Below are 18140 nucleotides of genomic sequence, written 5' to 3' on the forward strand. Positions count from 1 at the left end.
ACTGACAGAGAAGCACTGAAAAAAAAAATCTGATTTAGGGAAATTATTAAAAAATTTAAATATCTTACAACCCAACAGATCTTTGAATGCAGGACTTTTACTTGTGGTGGAGTAATTTCACAGTGTGGTATTAGTACTTTTACTTAAGTAAGAGATCTGAATACTTTCACCACTGCATTTCGTTGGGAAAATTGTAAAATGATACTTGAATTTCATAAAGACTTTCCCCCTTCTCACTGCTTTACATCCTCGTTAAAATCATAAACTGAGCCATGTTTTCCTGTTTCTCTTCTTCTCTTCACTTCTAAAATAAGTGACAGTTGCTGTTTTAATAAGACTGACATATTGGTTGATTTTCTGTTAATCTTCAGTACTTCTCTGTCAGTTTCACCTCTTTTCCACATGTGAGCATATATTTGGAATATGTAGAATTTAACACTGTAAACTGGTTCATTCTGCATAACGAGTACTTTTACCTTTGATACTTTAAGTACATTTTGATGCTGATACTTTTGTACTTTTACTTCAGTAAGTTTTGATGCAGGACTTTTACTTGTAGTGGAGTAATGTCACAGTGTGGTATTAGTACTTTTACTTAAGTATGAGATCAGAATACTTTTTCTACCACTGGAGAAGGTACACATGTGTTCTGCCTGCACCTGATAGCAGGTGTGGTTCATTGAGTGCAGTGGAGGAACACCTGCAGGACACCTGGCCAATCAGACATTATTATCAACATGTCTTCAAGAGTTTCCTCTACGTTTGAAGCTCATAGTAGATAACAACAACAACAACAACAACAACAACCTGTAACTGTCTCAGTGAGAGTCTTCGCACTGCAGATACAAAGAAATAAGAGTCTTATGAGAAGATGTGGTTGATCCTGGAGCAACCCAGATTAGGAATTTCTGTAATCTCAGCACAGTGGTTTCAGATTACATGATTCATTTCCTCAATGCCTCGAACATTTCTGCGTGTAGGAGTTATTTTGGTGCTTCTGCTGTGATGTGAGCAGGCGGTTTGGAGTTGGAGCAACAACACAAGTTTCTGTCACTAATTTGAAAAAAGTCAGTAATACCTGGTACAACTAAAGGCACACTTCTTTGGACGAATATAATGATAACAACAAAAATGGCTTGTAAAAGCTTAATTTAAGAGGTAATTTCTAGACATTTTCCATGGTTTTCTTGATAATAACCAAAATCAAGAATCAAGAAAACCATGACTTTTTTCTGCTTTCTGATTAATTTTCTTGCATCAATTTATAACGCAAATGTCCGAGGATGCAACTAACAATTATTTTTTAAATTATTGTTGATAAATCTCCTATTTTCTCAATTAATTGCTCAGTGTTTTGGTCTATGAGAGGTCAGAAAATGGTGGAAAATGTCAACCAGCGTTTCCCAAAACCAAAGATGATGTCCTCTAATGTCTTGTTTTGTCCACAAATCAGTTAATTTTTTCTGTAAAAAAATCTGCAATTAATTTAATTATTGACAGCTAATTGATGGATAATTCTTTGCAGCTTTAAAAGGAGAGAAAGAGCAACACAAAACTCGGCCTGTCCCTCCCAAATATACATTATAAGTACAACAGAGCATCAAAGCACTTTGAGTTGCACGAGTCGATGCTTTTACTGGAAAGATTCCTACCCTCCCAAAAAATCAATTAGGTGCATTAGTATTTTAGCTGTGAAGAAGATGTGAGGTAAAAGAGTTACTGAGCCACTTTTGACTTTTGTTGCTCTCTCTCACACACTCACACACACACACACGCACGCACACACGCACGCACGCACGCACGCACGCACGCACGCACGCACGCACGCACACAATACTTTATCACATTGACTATCATGAAATATATTTTTGCATCTTTTATCTGCTGTTGGGTCATTTAATCTATATCAATGCATCAGATTCTATTCATATGAATTCTAATCTGCTGTAATTGGAAATCACTCATGTGCTATTTTTTGTTTTTGCTCTGCGTGTTATGTTTCTTAGTTTTTTCTTTCTCACTATTATATGGCCTGTGTTACCAACATCTTTGTACTATTACCCATACTGTTTTGTTTTAACGTGAATGTCACAAATACAAAGAAAGTTACAAAAAATAAATAAAATAAATGTAAGTTTCTTACAGTCATAAATGTGTATTTTTTCAGATTATTTGATTTAATTTATTTATTAATTTCAAAGATTTATTTTTTTAATTTCTTTCTTGGAAATGAGGTGACAGGAAGAAAAAAAAAAGTGTTCCTTTTTGGATTTTAATGTACATGACATGTACATAACGGGCGCCTCCCGTTAGAGGTGTTCCGGGCACGTCCAACTGGTAGGAGGCCCCGGGGAAGACCCAGAACATGGTGGAGGGATTATATCTCTCTCCTGGCCTGGGAACACCTGGGGGTCCTCCAGGAGGAGCTGGACGTTGTGGCTGGGGAGAGGGACGTCTGGAATGCCCTGCTTAGCCTGCTGCCCCCGCGACCCGGCCCCGGATGAGCGGACGAGAATGGATGGATGGATGGACGTACATGTTTTCTAAGCACTGAAATAAATGTTCACCAGTTGTTACATATATATACCTACAGAAGCCCTGAAAGGCAAGGTGATTTTTATATTATTTTAATGTATGAGATAAACTCAGGTTTTGGCCAATAATGCCTGAAAAAAAAAAGTCACCTTGCCTTTCAGGGCTTCCGTATATATACTCTACATTAACCACAGTTGTTAAATAAATGTAGTTGGAGCCTGGCTAATAAAAATAACCACATAATAATAATAATAATAATAATAATAATAGTAAAGCCTGTGTTTGTTCACTGCTGTTTTAAGTGATATTCTGGAGAAACAATAAATATACGAAGAGTTTTGCAAAATCTGCAAAAACAGATTCAAAAAACAACATTGAGTGATTTTACTTTTAGTGCACAGTAAAAAAAAAGAAAAAAGAGTGGTTTAGGGAAAATATGAAGAATTGCAGAAATCCTACTGGGAGAACCAACCAGCTTTTCGAACCAAAAAAAAAAAACATGGTTTAGGAAAATCTGTTTTTGCAAATTAACTCTTACATCAGATTTTATGGGAAAATTTGAGTTTGTTTGCGCCTGTGGTTATTATCACTTTAGATGAGGCGACGTGTGGTTACATTGTAACCTCGGTTCTCTGAGTGAAGAGATCTCTCCAGCTACCAAGTACATGTGAAATATGTAACGGAGTGGAGAGAAAGTCTTGAGACGATAGAGAACTGTGTTTCATGACAACTTCATAAATTGTTTCATCACGACACAATTCAAGAAAATAAATGATCATATTGAATTATCGCTCAGCCCTAAGTGTAGAGTAAAAAGTTAAATATCTGCCTTCTCTAAAAAGAAGAAAAGTAAAAGTATGCAGCTGCATAAAATGAAAAATTGAAGTACAAGTACCTCAAGTACAGTACTTAAGTATATATACTGACATTAACATGCATACTATCTCCTACAAAATACATTTTTTGATTTTTGTGGACTTCTTTGATGTTTTTCCTGCTTAAACTTCAGGTGAAAGAGACACCTCCTCCTCATCACAAAAACCACAGTCACATCAGGGTCCGTATTAACGAGTTGAAATATTTATTTTAAAAACTGAAAAAATAAAAACAAACCCACCAACATAGTTTTAGTATATCATACAAAGACATATTTCAATGTTGCTATGTGAGTATTTGTTTCTCTTTTACTACAGTGTGAGGCAGTTTGAAAGGCTGGCTGAGCTGGTCGGACTACAGACACAGAGAGGGGGGGGGGGGGAGGGAGAAAAAGAGAGAGGGAGGGAGAGATGGAGAGAGAGAGAGAGAGAGAGAGAGAGGGGTGAGAGAAGGGGAGAGGGAGAGAAAAACAGATAGAGATAGAGAGGGAGGGGGGGAGAGGTTAATAAAGAATATTTGGGAAAAAATACAACCAAATATCACTCAAGGTGCGTTCATTTAATCTGTCGAGACACTTGAAATACCATATAAAAAAGCAGATCTATCCTTCTTTTTATGGCATCTTTTTCTGTTTTATAATCAAATTTCTAATGAAATCAGCTACCCAGGTGTGGAAGAAGTGACAGAAAACAGCTAAAATCATTATTAAATACAAAGACCTGCACCCAACAAACAGTACTGCAAATAATACCTGCTGTTTGTTCTAACCAGCTTGGAGCAGCAGATGGGTTGGCGTCAAATGAGGGGGAAATTAGTTCAAATCCTGACTAATAAAACACGTCTCTTGTCTTTTGATGCACCCGTCTGCTTCTGCGAGAGGTTGAAAACTATTTTTTAAAAGAATTATTGGCAAATACTATTCAACCAGCATCTGTTAAATAAACCAGTGTCACAACTTTTTTTTAGATACACAGCTGAAGCAGAGCGTCAAAACCAAGTTTGTTAAGACACGAAGAGAATAATCATTATCGCTGTCATCAAACAGAAGAAATAAGGTGTTGGGTTAAAAAAACGGACGCCTACTCATCTCATCGTTTACACAAAAAGGCATAAATCAGACTGCTCACAGAGTCCACGACGTCAGTCCGTCAGTCTCAGGAGGAACTCCGTGAAATAGCGACCTCCTGTGCACCACTTTGTATCCCTAATTCATTTAAACTGAATCCTTACTTGGAGAGATGCAAAGAAAACATAATGCTATTGGATGCTTTAAGATTAAAAGAAAGCAAACAAGTATTTCCAACAACAGAAGGCTTGTAGTTTATATATACACAGCTACTTGGTCTGTAGGAAGCTATTATTGAAAACACTGCAGTCACTGTGTGCTGCAGACTTCAGAGTCCATTGTGGTCCTGGCGATGCAGACTGTTAGTGAAGGATTTATAAAAACTGCAGTCAGCCGTCAGTCCTGCAGGGTGTTTCCGAAGAGGCATGTGATAAACCGGATAAAACATTTCATGAATAAAAGTTTTGTGCAGCCTGAAATGTCCCAAAACCGACATTCAAGCTTGAGAAAAAAATAACTTTGTAGGGTTTCCTTTTGTTGCTTCTGCAAATTTTGTTCTCTGACTGAGCTGGCAGCCTTGTGTCGTCCTCGCTGGGAGCACGCTGGTCCTGGTGGCAGAGTCAAAACATCTCGAGGAACAGCCGTCTGTCAGAAGAAGACACCGTCAGCAGTTCGTTATGTGACCGGATCCAGCTGCTGCTGTGTCTGTGTTGTTGTTGTGCTGCTCGATCGGTCACATTTGTAAAAATATGCACCAATAATTACGGAGCTGCTTTTGTGTCTTTATGATCCAATCAAACAGAAAAAGTTTGAGAGCAAAACTATCCACGCTGCAATTAAAAAATGTTTGATTGCAAGTAAATAAATTTGTGCTTAAAAATGTATTAATGTGAATCAAAACGCCAAAACTTTACTAGCTGTAATAAAAACAACTTTTGATGCAAAAAAAACTGCAGTTCCTGAACCGGCCAGAGGGGGTCAATCCTCATAGACCGCTATGTTAAAATGCCCAAATTTAAATAGAGTCATGAAAAAATTATTAGACCACCCCTTGTTTTCTTCATTTTATTTTTCATTTTAATGCCTGGTACAACTAAAGGTACATTTGTTTGGAAAAATATAATGATAACAACAAAAATAGCTCATAAGAGTTTAATTTAAGAACTAATATCTAGACATTTTCCATGGTTTTCTTGATAATGATTTTGGTTATTATCAAGAAAACCGGTGTCTAGTAAGAACTTTTGGTGCTTTTTGTGCATTTTAAATGTATTTTACTTGCCATCAAACATATTTTATTTGCAACCCATTCTGTTTGACTGCATAATAAAGGCTCAAAAGGTAACTCCGTACAAAAAGTGTCTTAAATTCTATTTAACAATTTTTGCTTTTTCTGCCAAACTTTTTTTTTTTTATATATAAAAAGAGTTTTTTTCCTCCCACTACTCCTTTTCCTACCTTAAACCAATAAAAAAAGGGGGGAAATGACAAAAAATGGCCCCATGTCTTTAGTGTTTTGAGTGATGGGCTCTCTCTCATCAGTCCTACCCATGATGCACCTCTACCTCGGAGGATGTAGCATGAGGTAGTTCTCAAAGCTCGCCGGGAGAAGACTGCTGAGAGAGAAAAAAACTCCAGTTCTGGAGCCTTTTTTTAAGAGTTTCCATGCAAGCATCTTGAAGAGAAAAATAAGGGGGGCCTGAGTTAACAGTCATGGTCGTTACAATGGTGGAGAGGTGAAAGGCAGAAAGTCCAGTGAACCAGCCGGTGAAGCGGTATGGACTTAATAAGGTGATAACTCACAGTGAGAACAGAATAGGAAGAAACTAGGGAGGAAGAGAAAGACAGGGAGCAGCTCAGGAAGCTCCTGCTGCAGCTTCATAAACACTTGTTTGTAGGAGGAGGAGGAGAGCATGCATGCCATCTATGTCACACAGAGACATGAGTTTGGGTCTGGGGCAAGAACAGTCACTGATCTCCCCCCTCCTGCTGAGAGTTTGGCCCTTGTGCAGTGCATCCTGGGATGTCTTGAGTAGAACTTGTGCTCCTAGTCGCTGCGACTCCAAAAAATGGGGAAGAAAATGACAATAAATACTCAGATCCACTTCTCTTTGACTGCTTTCCACCAGCACAGTGCTGGGGGAGGGGGGGGACACGGGGGGTGAGGCCGTGGCCAGGCCGCCCCCCCCCCCCCCCCCAAAACATCCATTTGTAGCTCCCTTTAGTGCCCCCTTTCCGTCCCATGGTACCGTCCCTTATGGAAGCTTTTGGACACGAGTTGAGAAGCAGGTTTAGATTTAGAAAAAGAAGCACCTTTTAATTTGGCTTTGATAACAAACAAACAAAAAAGAGAGAAGAGAAAAACAAGGAAGAGAGAGAGTGAAGAGTGTATAAATAGAAAGAGGCAGACAGACGGCGGTCTTCTGGTGGAGGAGGGGGACGACGGGCGGGGCGGGCCTCAACCAGTGCCTGTGGAGGAGGAGGAGACGGACAGATTTTAGAGTACATTCATTGAACGTGGCCATGCTTTTGGTGAACAGTGAACTGAATGTATCGATTGCAACTAATGTCATTAACTCTTGGGACAGATAATGATTTGAGTCGTGTTTATTTTCTTCGAACTGTGTATAAAGATGGATGTTGTGTCTCCACTTCCTCCCACTAGTCAGGCGGCTAAGATAAATAAAGGGGACACGCTGGACAAAGCACCACGTTTTTTCCACATGCTCTCTATCACTATAGGTTTCAATTTTTGATGGGAGCCACTTCATCAAGATTGCTGATCAGAGATGGCAGCCATATAAAGTCTATGAGAACCAATATATCTTCCAAGCCACTTAGAAGGTCAATCTTGGTGTCAAAATATACATTTGATGGGTCAAGGAATCATTTAAAGCTATTGAGAATATCACTAGATGATTATTTGATCCAATATATATGTTTATTTTCGCCATGTTTTTACGTAATTGGAAGTGGCTCCTAACAAAAATTGAAACCTATGGTGATAGAGAGCATGTGGAAAAAATGTGGTGCTTTTGTCTGGCGTGTCCCCATTCTTCTCAAATCTGGTCCTAAACCGCCTGACTACACTGTACAAAAATTTATCCAAACCATCCTGAATACAGGACGTACAACAGCAAAGTCAACACGGCTGTCAATCACAAGCTTACACCCTCTTTTAAAAGCTACAAATAACTAATTAAAACCAATCTTCAGAAAAAACGCATTTGAACAGACAGTGTGATACCTAAAATGACAGAAACCATCTTTAGAAAACATTTTTCTGATGTGTTCTTTGACTTTTTAGTTTAGCCCACGTCCCATCCACTGACATAGACGGTTGGATTTATGACCTATACAGCAGCTGGCCACCAGGGGGCGACTGAGATGTTTTGGCTTCACTTTCAGGGAGCAGCCGTGTTGTCCAAAAACAAGTCAGAACGTCAAATTTATCATACTGAGGTGAAGCTTCATTTTTATTTTATTTTTAAACAGAAGAAATAAACATGAACTTGACTTTAAACTTTAAAATTGTGAACGACGAACATAAACTAGTTCACTTTAATCTGTGTGAGCTGAACTTTGCTCTTGCTCTTGTGAAGTGTGAACTTGCACTATAACACTGGTTCATATCGTGGTGCTCGTCCTCCGTCCTTACCCTCTTCTTGCTCGCCCCAGCCCTCCGCTACCCCGGCCAGCTCGTAATGTTTCTTCCTCAGCTCGCCGAGACGCTCTCGCTCCTTCTGCAGACGGGTTTCCAGCTCCAGAACCAGGACCTGAGGACGGACGGACACAGACAGACACAGACACAGACACACACAGACACACACACACCTGTCATTTCCCTTAACAGATCATTATTTCTGAATGACATACACTAAAAAGTCTTGATGAAAATATTAAAAAAATATCATCCAGACTTAATTAAATTAGACCGAGGAGTGGTAAATAAAACTCTCGCTAGTTATATTATATAATTTTCTCTCTGCTGTCTTTTGGATGCTTTCTAAAGCCCAGTTAAACAATCAGTATTCACACAGGTTTTTAGTAAAAACACACTTTAAATAGAGGCCCTGTGTGTGTGTGTGTGTGTTTGCGTGTGTGTGTGTGTGTACAACAACGGACCATGTGTATGAGCAGGTCCAGACCTTTCTGTGTTTTTCTTTAGCACAGCTACATTACACAGTGAAGTGTTCATTCATTCAGCTTCTCACTGGACCAAATACAATACACCTTCAGAGTCTAATGAGGAAACTTTATTAATATATCTATTAGGGCTGGGGGGTGATATGGACCAAAAGTCATATCCCGATATATTAAGACTGAATATCGATATACAAGATATTTCCCAATATTTTAATCGCAAAGTGAGAGCAAATGTTCAGTCAAAGCCTAATATGAAATGTCACAAGTAGTTTTGTTGAAACCGTTTATTTAACCCATCGACGCCTAAAACTGGCTGTAAAACCTCTGGGCGATTTTAAAATAACCCCCGAAAACCTGAAGTTTTTCTGGAAATTCAACAGAAGTGTCAACTCTTCCTACTAAATAATAGATTTTTCAGCCTCTGTAGCAGATAGAAATGAAATTCAAAAAGTATTTGAGAGCTTATACAAATACTACAAAACGACGTATCCGCTTTCCACGCTTCAATGGGTTAAGTGAACATAAATACTGTGTCAAAACAGGGGTACCTTTTTAAAGCTCCATAAAGTGCACATTTAAAAAAATATCTTACATAAAAATAGCCTATAAAATAAAATAGGCCAATCTTTTTCTGAAATAAATATATTTATATGAGAAAAGAATAACAAACATTACAAAAGAACTAAATATGACAAACCCTAGTGAGGGCAGCATTTATATATAAAGAAAGAAAATGTTTTAACTATATCGATATATGGCCCAGCCCTAATTTCTATCAATAAAAACTCACATATCATTAGTTCATAAAACATGTTTTTTTCAGTAAAAGTAGAATAAATTGTGTTTGAGTATAAATAGAAAACAACACAGACATAAAAAAATATATGTAAGAGAGGAGTTCATTGTACTCCAAGCAAAATCCATCTTTACACAAACCACCCAGAACTCAACACTTGTGTTTATGATGTTACACTCAGAGCTCCACTATGTGGCTCTTGAAGACATAAAGATATTTTTACAGTTTTGCACAGCTTACCTGTGCGTCCATCTCTTGTCGTTTGATCTGGGTGAGAGTCATGCTGGAGAAGTCCATTGTATCTGGACAAAAACAACAAATAACAACTCTTTTGAGTTGAGTTGAACTCAAACTTAAAAACACAAAGAAAACAACTGGATATTTTGTACCAGAGGTGTGGACTTGAGTCACATGACTTGGACTGGAGTCAGACTCAAGTCATGAATTTGCTGACTTTTGACTCGACTTGATAAAATGTAAAGAGACTTGCAACTCGACTTGGACTTAATAACTTGTGACTTTACTTGGCCTTGAGCCTTTTGACTTGAAAAGACTTGCTACTTTTCCCAAAACCCAAAGATTAAAAAGTCTGTTACTAAGGAGCGCTCTATCTCTCTTTGTGTAAATGTGTGCATCTCTCGCTGTGTGTGTCTGTATCTGTCTGTGTGTGTCTGTGTGTGTGTGACGTGTGCTGTCGGCACAACGTCCAATCAAATTCGATCCATGTTATTTTGATCCGACTGCATCCATCCAATCAAATTGCAAGACAACTGATGAAGAAGAACTGTCAAAAATGATGCCAGTTGATAGTTTGTTCTGGTATAAAAACTACGAAGTGGTCAACAAAAAACAAATGCAGTTTGAAAAACATGCCGAGTTCAAAGATTACAGACTTCGTCTGACATTTGAAGTTGCAAAAAGAACGGTAAGTTTTGAATGAACGCTAACGCTAGCTTCTCGGCTAAGTAACTTTGCTAGCAGCATTGCTAAATTAGTGAGAGAAAAAAAACACACACTGACAATATGTGATGAGACAAGACGGGACAGAAACTGCTGTGGAACCAGTCATAGTGCAATATGTTCTTGTTATGAACTTGGGTTTGTTTTTTTTCAAATGTGTTTGAAGAATGTTCTTCCAAAAAAAGTTTGGATAAACAAATACAGATTTTAAAAGCATACATGATAAAAAAAAGCTAACAATAAAAGCTAACATTAGATAATATCCCATTAGTATATTAAACATAAGGTTTCTAAACAGCCTTAATTCAAGTAACCAACTGGGGAAGTTGTCATGGCGATGCCTACTAGTTAAATCTGTCCTCGATCCACCTGTGGTGTCTCACCTTAAACATTGAAAATCAAACAAATGAATGACTAAATGTCCAGCGAGTCTTGTTTCTCTCACCTTTCTCTTCAATCTGGGACTTCCCAGACTTGGTGGAGGCCACGACGGCTGCGGTGGCCTGTGTGACGGCACGGGACGCCTGCTGCAGGCGGTGCAGGTTGGAGCTGTCTTTGTCAGCTTTCACCTGCAGACGGAGAACACAACAGGACAAGACACGTGAGATCTACAACATGGAGATCCTGTTTATATCTGTATATATAACTTAATCTATTCATCAAACAAATTTAAACCATTTGGTACGGTGGCTCTGAGAGCTCAAAGTGCTGCAACTTAAGAAAACACATGCAAAACAAAACACAAGCAGATCAAGAAAGCATCTTAATCAATTTGACAACACAAGCGCTGGAAATAGACCACAACACAACAGAAGTGTTTCCAGAGGACACTTTAAAGTGATGCACATGTCTACATACGTCATCGGGTAATAACTGATACGATTTATTTAGAGCTACATGCAGACGCTTTTGATAGACAATCGTAGCGCCCAATAAACGGCTCTGGAGGATCGTAAACCACACCGCCTCTATGGAAAAATGAATGACTGGTTTCCAGACTAATCTCATTTGTGATTAGTCTTGCGTTAGCCAGGCTATATTTGCATGTGTTTTCTTAAATGTAAGCTCTCAGGGCCACTGTAATTTAGACCCTGAGACCATAAAACTCACCTTGGAGGCGGCCACGAGCTGTGCTGTGCTGGCAGCTATTTCATGTGAGCACACCATCAGCTCCTCAAACTTCCCTTTGCCCTGCACCACCAGATCAGCAGCATCTCTGGAACGACACGGTGTTGACAGTCAGACCACTTTGTTCACAACACAGGGAGAAACAGCTGACTCATGAAAGACCTGATTTACTTTTGTGTTTGGTTTTTATTTCCATGTAAAAGGGCACCTCTTCATTCTTCTTCTCACAGCACTTGTGAAAGTACTTTTTATTCCCTGTAGTGAGCAGGAGACGGTCAGGAGGGAGGACAGATACTTACACCATGACTGTGGCGCCCCATCCCACTGCTTTGGAGGCAGAGATCAGGCCCTCAGTCCAGCGGGAGTTCTTGGCATAAAATTCCTTCTGGGAGGCCGCCCCCTGGTGGACGAAACAGGAAACGTTTCAATATATGATTAACCAGCAATATATGATTAACCAGGGTCTCTGTGGGTTTCAACAACTCAAATTTAAGACTTTTTTAAGACCACAATGAATACAATTTAAGACCTATTTCACATCCATACTGGCAAAAAAGTACAAAAGACATGAAGGAAAATTGGAGGCCCGGAATTACTTGGAAAGAAAATGAATTTATTCACAGCTCTTTCATGTTGGAATAAAATATGCTTAACCCAAAACAACAGAAAACTCTCTTTTGTGAACTAACATTTGTTTATTTTGTAGTTATGTTATAACGTCCTCAAAATATGACAATATAAAACATTTAAAATCCAGACTGAAGTTTATAGTTTAGTTTAAGTAACATTAATATATTTTTAAGACCTTTCAAATCTTATTTAAGACATTTTATGAGAAAAAGAGAATTTTAGACATTTAAGGCCTTAAATTTAAATTATTGATAATCACCAAAATCATTATCAAGAAAACCATGGAAAATGTCTAGATATCAGCTCTTAAATTAAACTCTTATAAGATATTTTTGTTGTTATCATTATATATGTCCAATTTTTTTTTTACCTTAGTTGTACCAGGCATTAAAATGAAAAAGAAATTGAAGAAAACAAGGGTGGTCTATTACTTTTTTCCATGTCTGTATGAGTGAGAGGGTCAAAGTTGAAGGTGCCATGTTATAATTAAGTCCTCATATCGTATGCATACGGTTTATAAGAGCAGCTGCAGTTTGTGCTGAAAGTAAAAGTTTGAAATGCAGCATATAACACATATATAGCACACATACAGCTGACCTACTTAGTCAAAATTAGCATTTGTGTATAATATTAACCCATGATGGTTGAAAGACTGTTATTCTCATCAGCCGGTCCAGAGAAGTGAGATGTTGGAATCAGACGCCGACAATCTCGTGAGAAATTACTGCTGTGAGTCTCTCTCTCTCTCTGTTAAAATGCAGATTTGGTGTAACTCACCCTGCCACTCTCCACGATGTCCCTTTGCAGATTTTTGGAAGACAGAACGAGCTGCTTGATCGCCTCCATCAGCTCTGTGCAGGATGCCAAAATCCTGCAGGGGGCGACAGAGCAGAGGACACAAACAGTCAAGCACTGTAGCTCCACCAACCTGTTTCATCAGGCCTGACACATTTTAAAAAGATGGAGCTCAAAACAGAAAAAAAAACATCTTCCTCACTATTCTGAACAGTGAAAAGTTTCCCCACAGACTTGTTATGGCATGGCCAATGCACAGCTGACCTAAATTCTTGATGATTGACGTATTTGTAATATTTGTAGCTGTGGTTTTGGTTGTTTGTTTCTTTTAGTAATTATCCCTCAAATCAGCACTGGTGCAGCAGCTACTGACACAACAAGTCAGAGAGGGTAAAAAGGAACACAGAAAATAAAAGTTTAATTGCATTTGCACACAAAGATAATTATTACACAGACTGCATGAATATAAAATTAAAAGATACAGGCCAAATTAATAGATGACATGCACTCTTACATCAGTACAAGACAAAAAACCCTGCAGCTGAACTGACACTCCTGCAGACTTAGACGGTTCACTGCAAATTCTTTGGTTCTTACCAAGATAAAAAAACAACTTAGATTTAAAAGTGTTACATAATTGATCTTGTTTTAAGAGTTAATTTATTATTTTAAGTGTTCAACACGCTTATTTGTAGATTTAAGAATCTTAATTCAAGAAATCTTGTCAAGGGAAATGATCTGTCCATGCAGCAAGATAATTTCCCTCAGATTTAGGGTTTTTATATTGTTTTCAGACAGCCCTTCTTTGCAGTGTTTAGTGAAGATTTGATAGTTTAAGTTTGGAGCAGAGAGCCGAGCTTCTGCACAATAATGCAATCAAGAGATTTCTGAACTTCCTGTTGAGATGTTAGTTCTGCCACATAAATAAACCCATTTTGTGAAGCTGCGCCAGAGAAAAAAAAGAAAGAAGGAAGGATATTACCAGTGTGAGGAAACTAATTTTAGGTTTGCATGGATGAAAACACAGCAGACAAACATTACGTGCCACGCCAGCTTCAGACTTCATAGTTGACATAGGCTTTGTGGCTGAACTGATGAGATTCTTCTCACGTCAGGCCTCAGTGTGTGACCGTCTGCAGCCTCACTCAGATATATCATGTGACTGCTGTGCTGCCTGGTGGAAAAGCATCTCTTTTATTTCCTTTTCCAGTTCATTGACTTTGTTGGCATCCAGTACATGTTGTGGTTAGCTCGCTCACAAACAGATAATTGGAGGCTTGCTGCATCTATCTATAACCAGTGGTAGAATGTAACTAAGTACATTCACTAACGTACTGTACTTAACCCTTTATAGGGCACTCTTGGAAATTGAAAATGTCAACCCTGAAGTGTTATTGGAGGATATTACAAGACTTTTTGCAAAATGTTTCATTTTTATATTGCAAATCGAGGTCAATTGAGTCATTATTATTATTATTATATTTATTATAGTCACTTTCCCACAGCAACTCTAAATAGACACTAACACATAATTTGCATCCATCACCACCTTATTTTTTACCTTTAAACTATTTATTATCTTTTTAGACTACTTGTCATGTCTGAATGTCTTTTTTAAAGCACCTCATATATGAGAAGCACACGTACATTTAGTTGTACACTTATTTAATACAATGACAATAAAGTTGAATCTTGTATGATTTACTGATTGGTCAGATGCCACAGTGTCACTGTCAGCGAGGAGACCTGTTATAGATGTCCACTCAAGTTACCAAGTATGGTTCTTTGCCTGATAAAGGGTTAAGTACAATTTTGATGTCCTTTTACTTTACTTGAGTATTTCCATTTAATGTTACTTTATACTTCTACTACACTACAATTTGAGGCAAGTATTGTACTTTTTACTCCACAAAATTTAGCTGACAGCTTTAGTTACTTTTCAGGTTGAGATTTAACATGAAAAATGTGTTGTTGTTGTTGTTGTTGTTGTTGTTGTTGCTTTAGCCACTGATAGTTCACATTTATGCTTTAATCTTAATACAACTTACTGCCATTGCATATGGAGAGTGGAAGAAACACTATAAAGCCTGAGAAAGTAGAAACGTTTGTTTGTGGGTCAACTGTCGTTCTATTTCAGGGAAATGTGATATTCTTGTAAATGTAATGAGGTTGATCTTTTCTGTCGATCTAGTTCAAATCTTCTTCTCTTCTGAATCTCATATACAGTCATGGAAAAAAATATTACACCACCCTTGTTTTCTTCAATTTCTTGTTCATTTTAATGCCTGGTACAACTAAAGGTACATTTGTTTGGACAAATATAATGATAACAACAAAACGAGCTCATAAGAATTTAATTTATGAACTGATATCTAGATTTGTTTTTTATTATGATTTTGGTTACTATCAAGAAAACCATGGAAAATGGCTAGATATCAGCTCTTTAACATTATTATTTATGAGTCTATTTATATATATTTATTTCTATCATGCTTTACTTTTTAATTTATTATAATTATTATTATAATTATCATTATTATTAATAATAATTATTTGCATATTTTTATCTAGCTTTATATTTTTCATTATTATTGTTATTATTATTAGCTTTTGTTTTTATTTGATCTTACCCTACTTTATTTTTCTAACCTGCCACCAGTGTTTTATTATTATTATTATGATTATAACTATTATTTTCCTTTTTTATGTGAAGCACTTTGTGTTACATTTCTCTTGTATGAAAAACACTATATACAAAAAAAGATCGACTGATTGATTGATTGATTGATTGATTGAGAATGAATAGAGTAACAAATGAAGCTTCAAACTATTCTGTCCAGCCCGTGATGATTCTTTAAGTTTCAGTTGATTTGAGGTTTAAACATTTTTGTTAGACTGTGTTTAAACCTGTTTACATTGGAGACAATCTTCCATTATTGTGCATTAAAAAGTGACTCCAGTTAATCTGTGCTTTACCTCTCATTGACCTCCATCTTGACTCCTGTATCAACTGCTCGAGACTTGTTGAGCATTTCCTGTCGGGATTCGCCGAGGCACAAGGGAGACAAAACAAAGACACTTTGAAGTCAACAACACTGCTGGAAAGTGAAACAGAGGGCAAAGTTTTCACTCACACACACACACACACACACACACACACACACACACACACACACAGACACAGACACACACACACACACACACACACACACACACACACACACACACACACACACACACACACACACACCTCTATTCTGGCAGCTGCTGATTCCACGGCAGCGGAAGTGGCAGCCATTTCCTGCTCCACCAGATCTCCCAGTTCCCCCTGCTGCAGCTCCAGACCCCGAGGACGCAGCCTCTGAGTGACCAGAGAATGATAGAGACTAGAGTCAGAATTAAACACATTTAAACATTTATCACAGTCTAGATTAGAGGTGGGGCAACAAATTGATATAGCATAGTATTGTGGTTTTGCGCTGCAATATTATAATGATTCATGACCGCTAATATTAAGCATTTACGACGGGCCGTCAGTAATTCCGCCGTTCTCGTATATTTCGGAGCCATAGCAGGCTCAGGAATATTAGGAATATTTCGAAATATACTGGTGATACTGGTATCATATGAAACTAGAAGATCTAAGGAATCTATATGTGCATCTCAATAAATTAGAAAATGATAGAAAAGTCAATTTCCAGTAGTTCAAGTATATATATACATATACATATACATACACACACATATATATATATATATATATATATATATATATATATATATATATATATATATACAGAAGTGTACAGTCATGAAAAAATGTTAAACCATCCTTGTTTTTTTCACTTTATTGTTCATTTTAATGCCTGGTACAACTAAAGGTACATTTGTTTGGACAAATACAATGATAACAACAAAAATAGCTCATAAGGGTTTAATTTATGTGCTGATATCGAGACATTTTCCATGGTTTTCTTGATAATGACATTGGTCATTATAATGATATTAAACTCTGATTAGCTATTTTTGTTGTTATCATTATATTTGTCCAAACAAACGTACCTTTAGTTGTACCAGGCATTAAAATGAACGAGAAATTGAACAAAACAATGGTCTAATGACTGTATAAATAGTAAAACCAGCAAAACTGATCATTTTGCAGTGGTCTCTTAATTTTTTCAGAGCTGTAAGTAATCATTCGTATGAAGTATAGACCTCCGCCGTGGCCAGGATGGCCTCCAGAGCCGCCTTCAGCTTGCTGTTGTCTGCAGCAGCGAGGCTGTCCTGTTGCTTCAACTGGGCCAGCAGAGCCAGAGCTTCAGCCCCGCACGCCTTCACACTCTCTGACAGGGCTGACAGGGACAAAGACAGGGACAGGGAAAAAACATACAAAAAAAAAGAACCCAGATAAGTCATATTTCCTGATAGATGTAAAATATAGACAGTGGTGGAAAGTAACTAAGTACATTTACTCAAGTACTGTACTTAAGTACAATTTTGAGGTACCTGTACTTCACTTGATTATTTCCATCTAATGTAACTTTATACTTCTACTTGACTACATTTTGAGGCAAATATTGCACTTTTTACTCCACTACATTTAGCTGACAGCTTTAGTTACTTTACAGGTCGAGATTTAACATAAAATATATGATAAGTGATTGATGATTTAAAGTGATTAGGCTTTATAAAAAATAAATCACACTATATTAAGTAATTAAATGAGTCCCTCAATGGTACGGTGCGGCCCTCAGGCAACAGACCCATTTTTGGCCTGTCAGATTTCTACAATGCATGTTTTTAAGTGATGCGATACTTTAAATAAGAGGGAAGAGTAAAGGAAACCACTAGCAATGCTTTAATTTATCACATCTGGAAAAAATCATCATTATTTCAATGGGTCATTGGTTAAATGTTTTTAAATTTGAAATGTTATGTATTGTACCCTGAAGTTTCTCTTCAGATTATGTTTATTTAGTCTATTTTAAGACAAAAAAACACTTCAAACTTTTTTTTTCCTAACTGGCATCATAATGCGTACCATAGAGGGTTAGTGTGAGTGGGTTCATTCTGCATAACGAGTACTTTTACTTTTGATACTTTCAGTACATTTTGATGCTGATACTTTTGTACTTTTACTTCAGTAAGTTTTGGATGCAGGACCTTTACTTGTAGTGGAGAAATTTCACAGTATGGTATTAGTACTTT

General features: G+C 37.5%; 1 protein-coding gene across 2 annotated transcripts in view; it reads right to left on the reverse strand.

Annotated features, from left to right (window-relative positions):
- Positions 1–3593: 3593 nt before the first annotated feature.
- hip1 (huntingtin interacting protein 1) overlaps positions 3594–18140 on the reverse strand; it is a 78571-nt gene continuing 64024 nt past the window's right edge. For both annotated transcript variants that reach the window (XM_059330465.1, XM_059330466.1), the window contains exons 22-31: positions 17148–17284; positions 16183–16293; positions 15909–15967; positions 12915–13008; positions 11807–11907; positions 11490–11595; positions 10825–10948; positions 9660–9721; positions 8136–8253; positions 3594–6946 (exon numbers count right to left, since the gene is read on the reverse strand). In XM_059330465.1, the coding sequence (XP_059186448.1) occupies positions 6936–6946; positions 8136–8253; positions 9660–9721; positions 10825–10948; positions 11490–11595; positions 11807–11907; positions 12915–13008; positions 15909–15967; positions 16183–16293; positions 17148–17284 (923 nt within the window). In that variant the 3' untranslated portion in view covers positions 3594–6935. The remainder of the gene's footprint in view (positions 6947–8135; positions 8254–9659; positions 9722–10824; positions 10949–11489; positions 11596–11806; positions 11908–12914; positions 13009–15908; positions 15968–16182; positions 16294–17147; positions 17285–18140) is intronic.

Source organism: Centropristis striata, chromosome 4 (genome assembly GCF_030273125.1).
Source record: "Centropristis striata isolate RG_2023a ecotype Rhode Island chromosome 4, C.striata_1.0, whole genome shotgun sequence".
NCBI classification, from domain to species: Eukaryota; Metazoa; Chordata; class Actinopteri; order Perciformes; family Serranidae; genus Centropristis; species Centropristis striata.